The sequence below is a fragment of the Castanea sativa genome, chromosome 3, assembly GCF_040712315.1.
Source record: "Castanea sativa cultivar Marrone di Chiusa Pesio chromosome 3, ASM4071231v1".
Lineage (NCBI taxonomy): Eukaryota > Viridiplantae > Streptophyta > Magnoliopsida > Fagales > Fagaceae > Castanea > Castanea sativa.
In genome coordinates, this window is record NC_134015.1 from 3,869,972 (window position 1) to 3,892,024 (window position 22,053).

Sequence of the window (22,053 nt, forward strand, 5' to 3'; positions counted from 1 at the left end):
ACATTACACATGAATTTTCAACCAAATCATACTTTTGAAACGTAAATTAATAGAATATCTTATTAGTTGGTAAAGTTTTTTTTAAACTTGAATCTTAAATTTCTACTTCATACTAAAATGGCTTGGTTGGAAAGCCTAGAGGCAATGAAATTGAAATGATAAATTTACTTTTCTCCTGGCAATCTACATAAATCAATTTCCTTACCATGCAATGATATTTTTTTCAAATATATTTTGAAATTAGGAAATGAGCATTGAGTTGCTTCCCAATGTATGAATCTAATGAGACTTAACGGATTAAATATAGAACACAATTTTGGCTTGCTAAGAAATTCATTGGAACTGGTTCTATTAACAAACAGGCCAAATGCATGCACAAATTTCTACTCTGATTGCTTAATGAACAAACTTCACTTCTTGATATCCCTTTTTATAAGCAACTCAGAAGGTAAATTGTATGGGTATCAGAACTTATCAAGAAGGCTGAAGTTCGCATTTTAAATCAAATATTTTACATAGAGCAGATATTCATGAGATGCAAAATATCGAAACTCAAAATTTTATTTCCATCATATATATCCAACTCAAGGTACATGAGCTTTGATGGAAAAACTATGCCAAAGCCCCGAAGTAAATTAAATAGTTAATTCCAAGATTGATAAAGGATACCTCCAAAATGTTTTTTTTTTTTTTTTTAAATCCTCAGCATCAAACAGCTAGCAAAGGCATAAATTAATATACCAATATATTTATATACGCACACGCACATATGGAGGGATAGATAAGTAACGTAACCTACATTAATTAAAAAAAAAAAAAAAGATTAGCGACTTACAGGTATTTGTAGAAGATAGTAAAGGGACCCATAAACACCAAAATATAGAAGCCCACATAACACCGATTGAATGATACAACCCCCCTCATAAGATCTTAAACCCTAAACACCACAATGAAAATCTTTGACCTCTCTCTGCAAAAGTAACACCTCTCCCCAACAACCAATCACCATTAGTTCCCCCTCCCCCCCCAAAATTAACTCTGCCAATATTTGCTCATTAAGACTTAGCTTCTTGACAAGGCAACTCACCCATAAACACAATATTATTGCTCTCATTGGATATATATGATATGTAGGCTTGAGAGACAATGAACCAGATCCAAGCTTGATGCATCTGAATGATGATGGCAATGGGGTCCAAAACAAGTTTAATATTGGAGCACCTAGGCAACTAGGCACTAAGGCGTGACCAACATCCAGCTTTCCATGCAATAGCATAGCCACATGTAGAGCCAGGGGACCATGGCCACCCTAAATTTTGAGAGATTTCCCATGCCATGTTATTGTTTGGGACTTAGTGAAAACTTTTAAAAACAATGTTAATTTTACAGTTGTTGGACATAACCATACACACTTTTATTTTGTACTGAATTAGTTTTATATTGAAATCGTGACTTGAAATCACAATTTCAGCGCAAAATAAAAGTGTATATATGGTTGTGTGCAACAACTGGTGTACACTAGAATTTACTGATCTTTTAAATCCTACATTGGATTTATTATGACTTACAATTTCTAACAGTAAAGATATAGTCATTTCGTGTTTTCTACAGTAGATATAGACCATCAATCCAAATTACTTCATACATCATATAATACGCTCCTCTATTTTAAAAAATATCATTTATATAAGTTCATTAGTATATTAACTCATTAACAATATCATTTATGGTGATTATTATTTTTTCTCACATTTCATCTCTCTACTTCTCTTTACATGATATTAAGAAAGAAATAGTATATGGAATTATAACCTATCTGCGTTGATTCTTTTCATTTTCTTCTTGTTGCTTTAACATAATTTTTTCACTCTATATATATAATTAGTAATAAATTTCTAGCTGTAGCACTGTTTTCCTTGCTTAGATATGATCAGGACAATGCAAATGTGTCTGTTATAGCTCATAATTAATTAAGCACCGTACTATTCCATGACCTTTACATGAATAGCTAGTACTAATTGATTATCATAAATGAATTTTATATGTTACCATTGACGACAAAGACAAAGTATGTATCATCCTTCCTGCTCTAATTCAATCTCACTCAATCTCTTGAAGCTTAATTTTGAGAAAAAGTATGAAAACACTTATTGCATCAAGTTGTTTAAACAGGTTAGGCTACACCACTTTTTAGAGAATGTGGAGAATGTGTCACCTCATAATGGAGTGATCATATATAATTGATGGCCCTGGATGTTTGTTCATGTAGTGACAATAAAGAAAAAAGCTTTCTTTTTAGCAATTGGTTTCCTCGATTAAATTAAATAAATATTAGTTAAGTGTCTTCATTATGCTTTTAAGTTCTTTATTTTCTCTTGTTTTAACGGCCAATAAAGAAAGAAAGTAGGAGGTGATTGATGGAAGGCCTAGACTTTGTTTAGAGTCTTTAGACAGAATCATAGTAGTGTCCCGCTCCAAAATACTAATGACTTGTTTGGATTGAAGAGGAAAAGAGAGAGAATAGAGTAAAGTTAACCGAAAATTAGCCTAATATTTGGTCAACTTTGCTCTACTCATCTTTACTTCCTCTCAATCCAAACAAACCATAAATTTTCTTTATACATCAAGTTCTTATATATGATCATAACATAAGTATAGCAACCTATTTTAAGGCTATAATTAATGAGTCAAGTTGAGTGTTAGTAGTTTATGATTGGTTCATGTAATTTTATTTTGAAGACATATTGAGCTCGAACTTATCGCCAAATCATTTTTTTTTTTTTTGTTTATTTCGTTTCCTTGTTGAGAAAATATCTTTTTTTTTTTTTTTGGACGGAAAAGAGAGAGGGAGCAATATCTATTTTTAAATGAGCATAAATGATTCCATAAACTCTAGGATAGATTTCTTATTTTCCTTCCTTTGTGAGCATTAAGTAAGTTACAATTCATCGTTGATGCATTAACATAAAAGATGATATTTAGTCAGAGCATGAAATATGTTATAATAAAAAATTTATATACTTATGAGTTCTAATTAATTTCAGATAAAATCTCTTGTTATCAATAAATAAATTAGAATCAAATCCATTCTACACTTTAAAAAAATAATTCTTAGCTTTTTTGCCTTATAGTAAGGAGTAATTATTATAAAATCAACGTAATGAAAAAATTTTAGGTCCTAGGGGGCCCGGTTACCTGGGCCCCCTGGGTCAAATTTTTTTTAGGTATAATTGGCCTATCTAAAGGTTGGGCCTCTCTCTTCCAAAGCTTGTCCTCCTCCCCTAATAGTCCAGATCGTTCCATCCAAAAGAAAATTAAAAACCCACCCACAGTTACAGGTTATAGCCTTATACAAACCAAATTTAGGGGGTAAGAAAAAGAGATGGAGAAAGTCAAGAGAGAGATAGACCGAGAGATGGAGTGATAAATATGTTTGCAGAGAGACTGGTAAGAATTCAGCAACTTCAACTTGCTTTAATCTTGTATTTGCTACACAGTACAAGATTTTAACAAAAATGAGAAGAAGCAAATGCATATCCATAACTTTTGGAACAAGAGCTAAAGGAGAAAGAAACTAGAACTTAACAACCCAGATATCCGGTGAAAATAACAAGAAGATAAAGATGTAGTTAAGTGGGTAGGTTGGCAGTGGGGTAGGTGGATAGTTAATAGAGTTTTTATTTTATTTATATATTATATTTAATTATTCATTACGTAGTTGTAGAGAGCAACGTTGTAGTCTTACATAAGGTACTTTTTTTTTAGGACTTACATAGTACTGATTATTAAAAAATATATATAGTAATACATATAATATAATATTATATATAAGAAATGTACAATAATATTTAATATATAATTTTAAAATTTTAAATAATAATTCATTTTAGTACCAATTTATTATTACATTATTGTTAATTTCAGTTATAAACTTACTATATATAAAATGTGGATTTGTTATTTTACTTTTCTAGATATAAAATCCTCTTTGTTACATTTTGCTATTTCTATTTTGTAAATATAAGATGTAAAATGCTAAAAACTTACATAAAATTCTTTAAAAAGATGTTATATATTTTTCAAACATACATATTTATTACTATTAGTTTATTAGTATATGAAAAAAAAACTTATTATCTATTTATATAATTTAAAAATTATTAACTAAATTATTTATGATATCATCGATTCGATTTTGGTTGGACCATAAAACTGATAACCAGTCCCTTTTGTGGTTCTTTGACTGTACCGATTTTTAAAACCATAAGTTTACTATAATTTCCCTCGCAATTAAAATGTCACAAAAATTTAAAAGAAAAAAAAATGGACTTGCCCACATTGTAAACTTATAAAATTTGGACTTGTCCACATTTTTTTTCTTATACTTTAGCCCCCTAACTTGAAATCCTTGATTTGTCTCTGCTAGAAGCACAAAGAAATTGTATTGTCTCCTCTCACATTTATAGTGGACGACCCTACCATGAATTTGAAAAGTAGATCCTATTATGAATGTAAGAGGAGAGGGTACCATTGACCATACTTCGGAGATACCTAAGAATTACTCAAACATGATATGCTCTAATACTAGTTATTATAATCTAAATTCTATAATTATCTTATTATGGTAAGAATTCAATTTCCCTAGTATTTTTAAAAAAAAAACACTAGAGATCTTATTTTGGAAACAATTTAATTTCCTATAATTCATTTCTATTGAAAATAATTCATATCAGGAAAACAGTTCAAGTTACCAATACATATGGTGGCAAGATTAAAAATTAAATGCATGCCATTTATTTTGGTAAGAATCCTGTCTATGATAATCCTTTGGAAATATTCTTGGCAGCGTAGTTGGAAATCATATCTTTTATCTCAAAAAAAAATTATTGTTTTTATTTGGAAATAGTATAAATGTGCCTCACATATAAGTTAAGAAATCCAATTTTTGATTCTCAATGTTTGTTTGCATGCCAACTTTTGCAAGAGGCATGCTGATGTGGAAGATACATTTATAGATATCAAGATTAATGATTCATAAGTAATTTTGATTATAAATAGACCCTCTTGGACCTTTCCTTTCACTAGAAAATTTTCATTGACATAATCATGAGAGTGTGTGTTAGATGAGATTATCCATCGGATCAATGATTTACCAGATTTGAAAATCATGTCTAGGTTGAAGACTCTTCGGGTAATGCATGAATATAATCAAATTCGTCTTCAATCAGGTTAGTTAGCTTGATTTCTTCTACTTAATTAATGACAATAAATATCAAGTTATGTCTTTCTTATTCTCTATTAATTTTTGGATTTTTGGTTGCAGATTGTGTTAAGCCATTTAAATCATCCATTTGAGAACTCAAGAATCTGCATCTTATGCTACCATTCACATTTACATATGGCGTGTACCTGACTTGCAAGACGTAATATTGTCCACAAATAAATTAAAAAGCTTTGTTTTGCCATTCTACCTCGACCTGTAGGTATTGTTTTGCCATGCTTACAAGAAGCATGTAAGCAAATGCAATGAATGAGTGGGGTAAAACTAAAGGGAGAGGTCTGGGTCTAGTGCTTCCTTTGCACTGGATCCGGTCGAATGATGACATGTGTTCAAATATAGACATTTGTCACAATCCAACGGGCTAGTGTCACTGGATGTTTGGACTTAATCTCAAACCAAAACTAAAATCAACTTGTCTCTATTAAGATGATTTACCTATGTTGACTCTTTATAAAAGGAGTATTTGCTTTTCCCCACATAAAATAGCATAAACTGTAACTACAAGTCTACAACGCAATGGTTTCAGTTCTGATAGCTATAAAATTAATGGAATTAGTCACATAAGATGCATATATAAACCCATGCACAACTCTTTCTTTTTTATTAAACCTCGAATGGTATCAGATTATTTTTATTTCATTTGACTATTTCCATTAGACCCTTTAATGATTTTAATGAATAATGTATGGAAGCAACACTATTTGTACTTTATTGGTTGATATAAACATGTGTATTTTTTAGCCAAGATATAAATTTAAATGTGTGTTTTAATTGTGAGAACACAGAATAAAAAAAAAAAACTAAAATAAGAATAAAAACACATAATTATAGCTAATTTTCATTGACTTATTTTTCTTAAAAAATAAGTTGGATAAAAGTATAGTTACATCTAGAAGAAATGAAGTTTAAAAAGTTTCACATATACAAATAAATTTAAAAAAAAAAAAAAAAAGAGCAAGTAACATTTGCAATAAATAAATAAATTTACGAATAATTTTGATTTTTTTAATTAAATTTGGCGAATAAAATCTCAATTTATATACCTCTTTGTCAAAAGAATTCTTCTCTAACAGGGTTTTTCAATCTTGGTTAAATCTATGTCAAGAAGAGAACTCTTGTATGTATTAAAATTTGGAAGGATATCCAAGTAGTCTACATTTCAGATCGTGCAATATTAATGTTTCATAATGTGGACAAGTTCTGCCTAATATATATGGAATTATATATTAGATACTATGCATGGAGAAAATAAAAGATGGATATATTAGATATATAAAGTGAAAAGCACAATGGAAGAAACAATACCATCGCTTACTCTTCTTTCAATTCTTTTTTGTTTTTTTTTTTTGAAATGATTCTTCTTTCAATTCTTATTTCTCTAAACAATTTATCACATATGAACCTAAGAATTATCTCCAATCCCATGCAGGGACTAAGTAAAAACCTCATACATATCACTCATCTCAAATAAAATAAACAAAAGACATATAAATAACCTATGAAGCCCATAAAATTAGAGTAACACACAAGATTTTAAATTAACATTATCCTAGAGCAAACTCAAGAGATTGTTTGCAATAAGATAAGAAGCACAAGCATCATGAATGGCATACTTGACTTGTTCATGTGAAAAAACCCTAGCACCCCAGTCAGAGAAAGTAACACTTTTTGGCTCCTCATAGTACACCCCAACTTCACTAGCTAGCTCAACTAAACCACACCCATCAAGATTTGGCTTCTCAAGAACCCTAGCAGCCAAATGACCCAGTTCCACACCAGTCTTACAACCAAACATCTGGGGCCATTGTAGTATTTTCTTGACCTTATCCTTTACTCCAATGCCAACAAAACACACATTTGAATCACTCAAAAATTTCTTGATGGATTCAGGAAATGAATCCAAGTAGTACAATTGAACTATAAGGCAGCGAGTTCCAACAAAAGGATCAATAACATTGCACCATTGCAATTGGTTATGCACTTGATATCAAATGCCACAATAGGTGCAACCAAAGGCTTTTCAAAGGAAGACCTTAGCTCATCAATATGAGCATCTACTAGAACAGCACAGTCCACCACACTTGCCCTTACATAAACTTCTTGTATTTCTATTTCACACATGCAAATTTTGGATAGGAGAGAAATGGGAATCATAGTGGTTTTTTTCTAGCTTCTAACCTTCACCCTAGCTAGACATGATGAGAAAGCACTAGCTGCATTGTGTTAGTTTATATAAGTGAGAGTTTAGTGGTTTGGTGGCAACTGAACTTCAATTACTTTCTGCGCATGTGTATTTAATTAATTGCCAAGGCAGTAAGTTGTCCTATTAGTTGTATAAAGACAGTAAAATATCTTATTATATAGTTGGTAAAGTTTCTTAACGTTACACCTGAATTTCAGAACTCTCTCATTTTTCTTAAAACAGATAATGGAAAGCTTCAAAATTTTGTAGACCATGAATATTAAGTTACTCAATAAAGTCTTTTAACATTACACATGAATTTTCAATCAAATCATACTTTTGAAACGTAAATTAATATAATATTTTATTAGTTGATAAAGTTTTTTGACATTATACTTGAATCTTAAAATTCTACTTTATACTAAAATGGCTAGGTTGGAAAGCCTCAAAATATTAGAGGCAATGAAATAATAAATTTACTTTTCTCTTGGCGTTATACATAAGTCAATTGCCTTCAATGCAATGATATATTCTCAAATATATTGAGAAATTAGGAAATAAGCATTGAGGTGCTTACTAATATAAGAGTCTAATGAGACTTTACGGATTAAATAAAGAACACAATTATGGCTTGCTAAGAAATTCATTGGAATTGGTTCAATTTACAAATAGACCAGATGCATGCACAAATTTCTACTTTGATTGCTTAATGAACAAACTTCACTTCTTGGTAACCCTTTTTATAAGCAACTCAGAGGGTAAATTGTATGAGTATCAGAACTTATCAAGAAAGCTGAAGTTCACATTTTACCTCAAATATTTTACATAGAGCTGATACTCATGAGATATTGCAACACTGAATACCAAAAAATATTTCATTTCCATTATATCCAACTCAAGGTACTTGAGCTTTGATAGAAAAACTAAGCCGAAGCACCAAAGTAAATTATATAGTTAATTCCCAAGATTGATAAAGGCTACCTCTAAAATGTTTTTTTTTTTTAATCCTCAGCATCAAGCAGCTATCAAAGGCATAAATTAATATACCAATATATTTATATATTTATATATGCACACACATATTTATGAAGGGATAGATAAGTAACGTAACTTACAAAAAGTGAAAAAAGATAAGTGACTTTCATATGTTTGTAGAAGATTGTAAAGGGACCCATAAACACCAAAATAAAAGCCCACATAACAACCGATTGGATGATAGAACCTCCATCACAAGAAGATCCTGAATAAACCCTAAACATCACAATAAAATTCTTTGACTTCTCTCTGCAAAAATAACACCTCACCCCAACAACGAAAATCACCATTAGTTCCCCCCAATTAATTAACTCTGCCAATCTCTACACATTAAGACTTAGCTTTCTTATCAAAAAAAAAAAAAAAGACTTTGCTTCTTGACAAGGCAACTCACCCATAAACACAATATTGTTCTCATTGGATATATATGATATGTAGGCCGGTTTGAGAGACAAGGAACCAGATCCAAGCTTGATGCATCTGAATCATGATGGCAATGGGTCCAAAACTAGTTTAATATTGGAGCACCTAGGCAACTAGGCACTGAAGCTTGACCAACAACCAGCTTTCCATGCAATAGAATAGCCACATGTAGAGCCGGGAAGACATAGCCTCCCTAAAGTTCGAAAGATTAATCCCATGCCGTATTATTATTAGAGACTTAGTGACATCTTTTAAAAGCAGTGTTTATTTTACACTGGTGTACTTACAGTTGTGTGCTACAATCAGCGTTCACTAGTATTTACCAATCTTTTAAATCTTACTTTGGGTTTATTAATACCTACCATTTGGCATAGTAAAGTATTGCTATTTGGATTTTTTTTTTCTTACATTGGGTTTATTATAACCTACCATTTGGAATAGTAAAGATATAACCATTAATTTAGAGTTTTTTTTTGCTGTAGACATAGATCATCAGTCCAAATTACTTTTGCTTTTTCTTTATACATCATATAATACACTCCTTTCTATTTTAACAATATCATTTATATTTTACTAAAAAAAAAACAATATCATTTATATAAGTTCATTAGTATATTAACTCTTTAACAATATCATTTATGGTGATTATCTTTTTTTTTTTCTCTCACATTTCATCTCTCTACTTTTCTTTACATGAAATTAAGAAAGAAATAGTATATGGAATTCTGTAATCCTATCTGCGTTGGTTCTTTTCATTTTCTTCTTGTTGCTTGAACACAAATTTTCACTCTATATAATTAGCAATAAATTTCTTGCTCTAGCACTGTCTTCCATGCTTAGAAATGAACAGGACAATGCAAATGTGTCTGCTATAACTCATAACGATTAACGGTTAAGCACCGTACTTCCATGACCTTTACATGAATAGCTAGTGTAAGTGCACAATTGCACCTGGACCCAAGAACAGTTATGGGCTCAGGCCCAATGAGCCTTAAACAATATGAATTTGTAGAGTGTGGGCTTGAAACCCAGGTTAGAAGTATGTAAGGATTAAATGACAAGCCAAAGACTAGTAATACTTGGAAACAACAATGAACGTTACGAATCAACCTCCTCGGACGTAAGCCAAGGGTTGTTCTTATATTCTCTCCTTCTTTTTGTTTCTGTTTCTTTTTTATTACAAAAGAGTCCGTCCCTGTTTCTGTTCCAGGTTCCTCTTTAAATACTTCTCTTCTTAATACTTTATACACGTGTTGCCCCAACTCCTCCCTTAGCCTAGATATTTCTTTTCTTAGTGCCTTTGAACAGTAACTAGAAGTTTCCCTTCCACTGTTCAAGTGTCACTTCCCCATTAATGCGGCCAGGGTGGTTGGTGCAGGGTCTTTAATGTGGAGGTAGCAGCCTTTATCTTTGATATTTCTCCAACATCGGTGCTTATAGGACATTCAAGAGTTCACTCCCTCTAACCATTGGTCTTGACCATGTCATTCCCTAACCTTTACCATGAAGTCCCGGGTTCCTCGGTGTCAGTCCGAGGGGAAAAACATCCTCGGCTGGATCCTCGGATCCTCGGCGTATGGGCCGACCCGTAATACTAACAAGCCCTAAACTCAAGAGCAGGTCGGCCTTCCTTAGTAAGACCCAACGGCCCATATTCCTATCAAGGTCTTTTTACTCCCCACAGCTAGTACTAATTGATTATCATAAATGAATTTTATATATAACCATTGATGATAGGCATGCCAAAGTATATATCATCCTTCCCTGTTCTAATTCAATCTCACTTGACCTCTTGATGCTTAATTTTGAGAAAAAGCATGAAAGCACTTACTGCATCAAGCTGTTTAAACAGTTTAGGCTACACGACTTTGTAGAGAATGTATCACCTCATAATGGAGTGATCATAATTGATCGCCCTGGATGTTTGTTCATGTAGTGACAATAAATTTTTTTTTAAAGGTTTTTTTTTTTGATGAGATTAAAGGTTTCTTTTTAGTAATTGGTTTCCTCGATTAAATTAAATAAATATTAGTTAAGTGTCCTCTTCATTATGCTTTTAAGTTTTTTTTTTTTTTGTTCTTTTGTTTTAACGGCCGGGAAAAAATAAAAGCAGGAGGTGATTAGTGAAAGACCTAGACTTTGTTTAAAAGGGATCATACCCACTTCGAAACACTAAAATTTTTTTAGAAAGAAAAACACCATATGTTCTTTATACATCAAGTTCTTATACATGTCCTCAAAAAAAAAAAAAAAAAGTTCTTATACATGATATCATAACATAAGAATGGAAACCAATCTTAAGGCTATAAATTAATGAGTTGAGTGAGTATTAATAGATTATGATTAGTTCATATAATTTTATTTTGAGCACATAATTTCGTTTCCTTGATTAGCATATTCTTTCTCAATATATATAGTAAGAAACAAGATTAAATTTTTTTAGTCTTAAACAAATTTGTGCTTGATATTAGATTTATTTATCAAACTTGTATTTTTATAATAAAAAAATTAGATTATCAATCTGAATTGTTGAGAATTATACATAATTTTTACTTGAAAATTGAAATGGACTGTGTATATTATCAATAAATTATCAATTATAATTTGAATTCTTATGAATACAAACTTATACAAACCGATCTTTAGTTTATTTGAGTATACATTTGTACATGTATACATATAAATATATAATATTATATGCTTAAACCTAATCTCATACTCACGATCTTGTTCATGAATTAATATTTGAGCTTTATCCGTTTAATAATTTAATCTAAACTTAGGTTTAAATTTAGCTTGTTTGCTAAAAAAAAATGAACACAACCAAAATTTTTCCAAGTTAGAACTATTTATAAACAACTCGATTCAATTCAGTTGTAGCCCATCCTTTATATTATCCCATCTCATTTTTTAACACGGAACGAAAATGCAGTAAGGCAGGATAAGTTCGAGATTAAAAAACTCTAGATATATACCATACCACCTTCAGATTACAACAATTGGCCCATGAGGTTTGCAGGTTCACATATGATAAGCCCACACTGTTGGCTTACTAGGACTGTGGTAGAAAGTCACTGATCACTGAACAGATCAACTCTGCCGCTGCCTTTGCCTATGCTCGTTAGTCTTTACATTATTGGGATCAAGCTTTTTATGCCTTAAACAGTGAACGAAAGGCACTTCACAAGTGTTACACTTACACATACCAAACCTAAACTCTAAAAACCATATTTTTTCTACCAAGATAACATTAGTTCTAATATTAAAAAAATTAAAATGATAAATATAATCATATGCCAATCATCATTCTAGCTATGAAACTTTCACTTTCTGAAATTGTCGATCATCTTGATTTTCAGTTCTTTTTTTTTCTATGTTTTTAAATTTTTAGTTTCTAACTCGTACTAAATATATCTAGGACATGGACACATAGTAAAACCATCACAACTGGACCACAAAACAATCTAATTACTTTAGCATACATTCATATGCATAGTCAAGTTAAATATTCTATATCAAATTTCAAAATGTGTTACTTGGTAAAAACTTTCCATGTGTTGCTAATAACATGAATCTCCCGTATGATATAAGAAAGAGGGGGTGAAAAAAAACGATCCTTGTGTTTTGTTTCCTCTTTATCTATGCTTAACAAGATTGTTGATATATCTTGCCTAGCACATTTTTTTAGAAAAGAAGCACTGTGTTCAATATTTTCACAACAAATTTTAGGTGGTAAGTTAATGTTAGTTTTAATTTGAACCTACTATTGAAATTATTTTAACATCCACCACTAACAGTTAGTATTAATTTATCATTTAAAATTTATTATGAAAATGTTGTGTTATTTTTGTTTTTTAAAATGCATAAATGCACTTTTAATCCCTAATTCAATTAGCGCGTTCCATTTTGATTCTTTCCGTCAGTCAACCGACGGAAATAGCTGAGGTAGCTGCCAGATGAATTAAAATATTATAAAAAATGCCACATCACCATGATGCATTAGCATATAAATTTAAAAAATTAATTTATTAATTTTGATTAAATAATAAAAATAAAAATAGAATTAAAAACTAAAATTCATGATTGTTCTTCATGTTCTTTTGTTCTTCATTTTACAAAGCCTTCTCTCTCTCTCACACCCGAGCCTCCATGACCCAGTACCTTGAACTCATCACTTCGATCACCAGCACCGCCACCACGTTGGTCTTCTCCATCTCCGAACCAACTATCTCAACCTCGAAATCTTCGATTTGAACTGTCTCTGTCTCAGAACACCATGGCGAAGCCTCTCAAGCTCATCACCACCGCCACCATCGACGATGGTTTCACATCTCAGCCTCAAATTCTCTCTAAAACCGAAACCTATAAGCTCTCTCGCTCTGGATCGGTCTCACCCTCTCTTTGATCTAAACAAGGCACAGCCTCCTAGCTCCATCGTGAAGCCCAGCCGCCACCACCACGACGATGGTGGTTCCCAACCTCTCATCCTTTCTCTCTCTAAACTCGAGCCAAACACTTCATATTTATCCAATCTCTCTCTAGAACCTAGAACTCAACTTCTCAATCTACTGCCTAGGACGGCATGTGGAATTATGGAGGTTAAAGGCTTCATGGATCTGCCAAGAACCGTGGCCGTGGTGGCACGTGAGATCACATGTGGCAGCGCATGAGCTCGTGATCAACACAGGTATGACAAAGGATAAGGTACTAGGATTTTTGTGCTCATGTTCTGTGTTTGTGAGGATTTGTGAACATGTATCAGAGAGTGTATACACACTTGTTCTTCATATTCTTCAGATCAAATCTCTAGACATGTCGCTCGAGGAGGAGTTGAGCACGATGAGGAAGAAGATGGAGAGGCTGAGGTCGAACAGAGAGAGAACGGAGAAGATGCTGAGAGAGAGGGACTTGATGTTGGAGATGAAGATTTCTTTGTTTTTGTGTTTTGAATTCGTTTAATTTTTGAGATATTTTTTTTAATTTTTTGATATTTTGTTAACTAGGTTTATGGGTTTGATTTGCTGAGAATTCAGTGTTGATTGTGTTAGAATTTGGGGAAGAACATGAGATGATCTTAATTTGTGGTAGATCTGATGGTGCTGGGTTTGATGATTTTTGAGGTGTTGAATTTGAGTTTTTTCTTCTTGCTTTCATTTATGTCCTAGTGATTTGAGTTTGAGTTCTTGGGTTGTTGGGATTGTGTTCTTATGATGGGTTTGTGTTGGGTTTGATTTGAGAAGAATATGAAGAACAAGTTGTAAAATGAAGAACAATCTGAAGAACATGAAAAACAATTTTAATTTATGTGAATTTTAGTTTTTAATTTTGTTTTTATTTTTATTATTTAGTTAAAATTAATAAATTAATTTTTTAAATTTATATGCTGATGTGTCATGGTGATGTGGCATTTTTTATAATATTTTAATTCCTCCGACAGCTACCTCAGCTATTTCCGTCAGTTGACTAACGGAAATGACCAAAATGGAACGCATTAATTGAATTAAGGACTAAAAGTAGTAAAATTAAAATGTAGGGATTAAAACGAAAAAAAGCCAAAATGTAGGGACTAAAAGTGCATTTACGCCTTTTTAAAATGGTTCCAAAAGATATCTCAATAGTCTAAGATTGAAGTATAACATTCCGTCTTGGGCTGGATTTGAGTTGAGCAAATGTCAAATAACAACTCGTTCATTAGGCCAACTTGGGCCGAGCCTTATTGGACTCTATTGGGTTGCTGTATTCTTCTCTTATTTTCTTTTCTTTGTTTTTCTTCACATACCAATGCATCGGCAGAATATATGTGTGTATATATATATATAATAAAAATAAAAAAATGATAGGGGTATTTTTGATAAAGGCTAAATGATCCCAAAAGCATCACATAAGGAAGCTGACGGCACCTATGGCACCATCAACTCCACGGAAACGGACAAAAAACCCAAAATAGCAACGGTAAAAGCGATGATGCCACAATAAAACCCAATGAGTTGAAAGGGCCGATGGTGTGGATAGGCCGACGGGTCTAGCATGGTCTAGCTTGGCCCCCACAAATACCTATATATGGAAATTTCTTGCATAACACGCAAGATGGACCCCATTGCTCACCCATATCTCCCTCATATGGAAAAACACCCTAAAATCTTGGAAACCCTAAACAAGGGCGGCTTAATGCATTTGGGAGCCTAAGGCGAAAATTGGTTATCTTGTTTCATATATAAAATTACTATTAATCAACATGAACCATGTAGAATTTTTTTTATTTTTTTTTAAGTTTATAAACACAAAAAAAATTGACAAAACTTTTTACATTTGTTGATATGGTAGATTGATAGTAGTGAGTCAAAGAATGATGTCAGTGGTGAATCTAGTTGAAAACTAGTAAAATTTTGCTAACTTGGCTATTATGAAAAATGTTGTGAATTTTTTTGTGAATTGCTTTCTTCCTATTCTTTTTTTTTTATAGAAGAGCTACATTCAGAATATTTTTCATGACAAACCTTAGGTGTTAAGTTGCTTCTTGTTTTCTAGTTAAACCTACTACTAAAATTATTATTTTTGCTGTCAATAACAACCTTTAACAATTTGCTATTAAGATTTTTTGTAAAAATGTTGTGGACATAATATTTCTTTCTCTTTTTTACTTGTTTTTCATTTGACAAGAAAATATTATTTTATTTATTAGTTAATATTTTGGCTTAATTAATACTATTGGTTAAAATTTAGGGGCCTTTTTTTCACTTGGGACCTTAGGTGGCTGCATCAATGGCTTATACTATTGAGCCGACCCTGACCCTAAACACTGGACCCTCTCGACTAGGAAAAATCCCTACTCTAGGGGGATTTCAATTCACTACTCACCATTATATAAGCACCAGACTTCCACTTTTCTTAAGTACGTAGAAAATCCCTTGTTCTCTTGGTATAGAGTTCTTAGAGATCTTCCATTCACTGACTTGACATTTAGAGGGTTTTTGGCCGGTACTACATTGGTGCCTTCTAATTGATCCTTTTGTTCTTATTCCACAGGTATACATTGGTGTGATCTGGAGCCTACAACTCATTGCTGATTTTCGTGCATCATCAAAAAATAAAACTTAAATAGCCTCATGTCTAGGGAACAAATATATATATATATATATATATATATATATATATATGTGTGTGTGTGTGTGTGTGTGTGTGTGTGTGTGTGTGCGCTACCCAAAGTAAAGCTGCTGGGTCTCGAAGGAGTTTGGGCTCACAATTTATTTGTATAGTGGGCTTTGGGATTTCCTACCACGGATGGTGTTATGCTCGGCTGCCCCGTTTACTGAGTCTCCCCTCTTTTCCCACTAACTCTCCCCTTTCTTCCTTAGGGAGAATTGATATTGCTCTCTCTAGTCTTTTCCCTCTGAAATTGCCAACCTCCTCAACTGAATCTTCTCTATCTATTTATAGTCAAGCTTAGTGGAACGGTCATGATTATTCCCCTAGTGGGTGGAAGGAGGAGTCCAATATTATTACCCATAAGTGGAGGTTTAGTTGAGAGTGGGAGAAAATGAGAGTGACATTGGAACTGGCTCCACCGCTGGGTTTGGTGCTTGGCAGGCGCGTTCCCTAGGCAATGGAAGGGAGGTCCAATACCGTTTCATATAAGTGGATGTTTGGTGGCGGGAAGGAGAAAATGATAGTGGCGTTGGGACCAACCCCGCATGTAAGTTCTGTGCTCGGCAGGGGTACGTCACAGGCTGCTTTGAGCACTCCGAGCTCAAACCTCTTGGACGGCACGTGCGTTACCATGTGTGATCAGCGCGGGGCCCTTATAAGGGTTTGTCTTCATAGGCCTTAAGGCGATTGGGCTTGACGAGGGGTGAGGCCCGTACAATATATATATTTTGGATATATTTTAAAATGATTTACTTTTGTGATTATGTAAACAAGAACAATCACCAATTTAATCATAAATAAGAACACGACTAAATTCAATATATAAAAAGAAAATTATACAATAATTAAATAATTCACGAACCAAATGCGTGAATAATGAATGATATAGAATTGATCAAGCCTTGTGTTTGAGACAATCTTTTTAAAGTAGATTTCGCCCCTCTCATATTCAATGGTGCTTAAAAACTCACAGACGTCTGCCTTTCAGGATAAAATAATCAACAACACATAGAAGAAGCACTATAAAGTCCATATTCAACTAACTAAATTATGTCTCTTTCTCTCTTTTTTTGATTCTATTTTTATGCACAAACATATATTCTCTAGGAGAAAGTTTCTTAGTCAAAGAAAAGCTTTTATGAATGAGTGACTATCAATATATACATTAGTGAATAGCAATAGATACACTGTTCAAGAACAATTGTTATGCACAGACTTGACTAATAAAATAAAATAATAAAATAATAGTATTTGAGCTAAGCCCAATCCAATGTCCATACATGCCTAAGCCCAATCCATTGTGCAACCCATGAGCATATAAGGTCGTTTATTATCTTTTTCCTTTCCTTTGTGGGGCTCAATGATTTTCACCACTTTAAATCCATGTTCAACTAAACACGTTAAGAGTCAATTTCTTATTCACCTCTTAATATTTTTAAACTAACATAAATAATTCCATAAACTCTAGGACATATTTTCTTCTTTTCCTATTTTCTACCTTCGTGGGCACTAGGAAAGTTACAATTGATCATTAAGGATTTGACATAATAGATAACATTCACGAAATATGTTATGAAAAGAAATCTATAGAGCTATGAGTTTCATAATAAATCAAGTCTTTGTTGTTACATAATGAATCTAGAATCAAATCTAGTCTAGGATATTTACGAAAAAAATTGTTATTTTTGTTTTATGGTAAAAAATAATCATTTTAGAGCAGACATTATAGATTCAAATCTTATCATATAAATTCTAAAAAAAAATTCTTCATATATGTGAGTTCCTATTAGTTGTACTAGTAAAGTTTATTATTGACTAATAAGAGGTATGAGGTTTGAATTCCCAGCTAACTTATAAATCAATTGGTGTGTTAATTTGATGATAAAGAGCAATTACCATGAAGCGAAATCATATCCTAATAAGAATTTAGTTTCCTTGGTTTTGAAAAAAAGGCTATACATCTTATTATGGCAAGAATTTAATTTCTTATGCTTCATTTTTATTGCAACTATCGAAGTTATATTTTGTTCTTAACAAGAAAACTCTCAAGAAACAATACAATTGTTTACCAATGCGCGTAGTGGTAGGATTAATAATTTAATGCATACAATTTCTTTTGGAAAGGAATTCAATATATGATAATCCTTTGGGAATATAGTTGGTAACATAGTTGGAAGCATTTCATTTATGCTAAGTTGTATATTTTAAGAAATTTAAAAAAACAAAAAAAAGTTCTATATTTTGATTCTAAAAAAATAAAAGCTGTATATTTTATTTGGAAACAATATAAATGCCTCCCACATTTATGTTAAGAAATCCAATTTGTGATTATCCTTTCTTTATTTGCATGCCAAAAATATTTGCACCAGGCATGCTGTTGTGGTATATACTATATACATTTATAGATGTTACGAGCAATGATTTGATTATAAATAAACCCACTTAGACCTTTCCTTTCAATAGTAAAACGTGTTTTTTGTAGTGTGAGAGTGTGTGTTAGATAACATTAATTTATTAAATCAGTGATCTACCAGATTTAAGTATTGTGTCTAAGTTGAAGACCCTCAGGGTTATGCATGAATATAACCATTTTCGTCTTCAATCAGGTGAGTTTATCTTGATTTCTTTTTCATGACAGTCAATATTAAACTATGTCTTTCTAACTCTTTATTTTTTGGATTTTTGGTTGCAGATTGTGTTAGATGATTTAAATAATCGATTCATGAACTCTAAAATCTCAACCTTGTGCTATCAATCATAGTCACATATGGAGTGCACCTACCTTGCAAGACATAAGGATGTTCAACAACTTTAATTTCAAACTTTGTAGTAGCTAGAAATTGTTTCTACCAAAACATACCTTATTAATCGTTCATTCATTGTATCCTAATTGTTCATCTCACAGTTGTTCCAATCTACTTCGACCAATAGTTATTGGATTTGGAATGGAGATGTGTAGCTTGTAAGGTATCGGTGGGAGTAATTAAGAACAATAATATAACTTTATAACCAATTAACTCTCTTCTTGTCATCTCAAGAGCCTAATAGCTTAATTGGTTGGTATATCTTGGTGTGTTTATGACATTCAAAATTCAAATCTCACATCTCTAGTTGTAATTATCAAATTTTAAAATAATACTTATAATAATTACTTCTTGTCATAAGCCAAATGACAAATTGCTTTATTTATTTATTTATTTATAGGCAATTTGCTGCTTCCTTTAGGTAATTGTATACTCTAAAAAAGTGTAACTACAACTCAATGGTTTTGATAGCTATGACATATGTTTTTTAATTTTTCTAATTATATCCCCTATGATATCCAATTATCTTATTATTATTATTATTATTATTATTATTATTATTATTTTAAGAGATCCAATGGTGGCAACCAACTACTTTTATCTACTTCTTGTTGAAATCATGAATGTAATTAATTGCATATGTTTCCTATAAACCCATGCACCTCTTATGGTGTCAAATTAATCTCATTTCATTTGACTAATTTCCTAAATCTACAAAAAAAGAACTTTGTAGCTAAATGGTGTAGCTTGGAATTTTGCACAAAGATGCACGTGCAATAATGTTCTTATTTATTTATTTATTGGTTTTAATGTTATAATCTTTAAAAGTGATATATTGTATTTTAAAATAAAAATAAAGGCAAGGTAACATAGAATAATGTTTAAAAATGAGATAAGGAGAGTGCCCTAAGTTTTTGGTAGAATGGAGAAGATAAAAGAAAAAACCTAAAACATAATTAAAGTATTTGAATTCAAATAGATAACAAATACAAATAGGAATCAAATATTTGAATACAAGATAAGAATGAGTTGTTTTTACGTGAGGTGTTAGTTTTTTTTGGAAGAAATAATTTTGTATTTTTTTTAATGGACATAATTGGAGTATTTGAATTCAAATAGATAACAAATACAAATAGGTATCAAAAATTTAAATACAAATGAGATAATGGTTTTTCCCCCTTTTGTATGTGAGATACTATTATTCTTTTAACCTTTTTTTGTTTTTTGTAAGAAAAAAAAATTAAACTAAAGGATATGTTATTTCAAAATTTGTATGAGGATATTTTGGCACGCCAAAAATTGAAAACGAAACAGGAAAATCCTCTTATTAGTAGTAGTAGTAGTAGTAGTAGTGTGTGTGTGTGTGTGTGTGTGTATATATAAACACAGATAGGAATTAGATATTTGAATACGAGATAAGAATGAGTAGTTTTTACGTGAGGTGTTAGGGTTTTTTGGGAAGAAGTAATTTTGTATTTTTTTTAATAAACATAATTGAAATATTTGAATTCAAATAGATAACAAATACAGATAAGTATCATAATTTTGAATACAAATGAGAATAATGGTTTTTTTCCCCTTTTGTACATAAGATAGTATTATTCTTTTAACTGTTTTTGCTTTTTGTAAGGAAAAAAAAATTAAACTAAAGGATATGTTATTTCAGAATTCCTATGAGGATATTTTGGCAAAAAAATTGAAAACGAAACAAGAGAATCATCTTATTAGTAGTAGTAATAGTAGTAGTAGTAGTAGTGTGTGTGTGTACACAAACACACACACACACTAGACTCATTATATGCGCTTTGTGCGTGCAATAATGCTCTTTTTTATTTATTTATTTTTTGGTTTAGTGTTATAATACTTAAAAGTGATGTATAAATAATGGTGTATATTTATTTATTTATTTTTAAAGGGGGAGGTAAGGTAATGTGGAATAATGTTTAAAAATGAAATAAAGAACCATAAAAAGTTGAAACCAATGGGACATTTGAATTTATTGATTGGGATAAGAATTGTGATAAGGAAAAAAAATTTGAGATTTGAATTAAAAAAAAGGTGATATACGTTAGTGCGGATAGACGGGGATTTGTGATAACTGTATAGAATTTAGATAACAAAAATTTTGGAATGTTTTAGAGAATTAAAAAACAAAAAACCATAGAAATTTCGAGATAAGAATGAATAGTTTTTACGTTAGGTAGTTGATTTTGTTTTTTAAGAAGTAATTTTGTATTTTTTTTATAATGATAATTGAAGTATTTGAATTCAAATAGATAACAAAAACATGTAGAAATCATACATTTGAATACAAATGGATGATGAGAATAACGATTTTTTTCTTCTCGTTGTATGTGAGATAGTATTATTGTTTTAACATTTTTTCTTTTTTTGCTTTTTTGTTGGAAAAAAAAATTTAACTAAAGAATATGTTATTTAAAAATTTGTATTAGCATATTTTGGTATGCCAAAAATTGAAGACGAAACAGAAGAATCCTCTTTAGTAAGAGGAATCCTCTTAGCTTGCCAAAGTACCAAACTAAGCCAAACATTTTCCTAAGATTTACAAATGTTGCTTCCAAAAAGAGGGAAAGTGGGGGAAGACTCTTTTGTGTGTGTGTGTGCGCGCGCGCGGAGAATCAGCAAAAGTTCTAATAGTTAAAAAGTAAATAAAATAAATATAACATCTGTTCTAAAGGTCATGATAATAAAATAAAATAAAGGCAATTTAGTAATTTCCATGGGAAATTTTATGATAAGGTTTTGGACTTATGCAATTAATTCCAAGCAAAGTCAAGGTCATTGTTAGTTAGTATATATCACATCACATCTGTATATCCTTAATTCTAGTACTATAATGACCATTTCCTTGATTGAGCTCAAATCAAGGACTACCAATATGGCCTTGATTTTAGTCTCAATCAACGATCCCTTTTCCTCCTAGGTCAAGTATTCAAGCCTAAATATTGAGGCCTTCTCATGTATATTCGGTTTTACAGAAATACAGAAAATACACAGGTCAAATACAGCTCTTTCATACATTGTTTCTTTTTCTCTCTGCGTCCTTATTCATAAGCATCCGAGCTTTTCTTATTGGTTTTCTCGTAAGAACAAGAAGCACTACCTTGAATTAGTTCAATATGTTCAGATTAAACTGTATACCAATATCTATCCTGGCAAAG

General features: G+C 31.5%; 1 protein-coding gene across 1 annotated transcript; it reads right to left on the reverse strand.

Annotated features, from left to right (window-relative positions):
• Window positions 1–6,830: 6,830 nt before the first annotated feature.
• LOC142627954 (uncharacterized) lies at window positions 6,831–7,402 on the reverse strand. Its single transcript, XM_075801856.1, has 2 exons — window positions 7,243–7,402; window positions 6,831–7,198 (listed from the first exon to the last, which is right to left on the reverse strand). Exons 1-2 carry the CDS (start codon window positions 7,400–7,402, stop codon window positions 6,831–6,833), a joined length of 528 nt encoding a protein of 175 aa, XP_075657971.1.
• Between the last annotated feature and the right edge of the window lie 14,651 nt (window positions 7,403–22,053).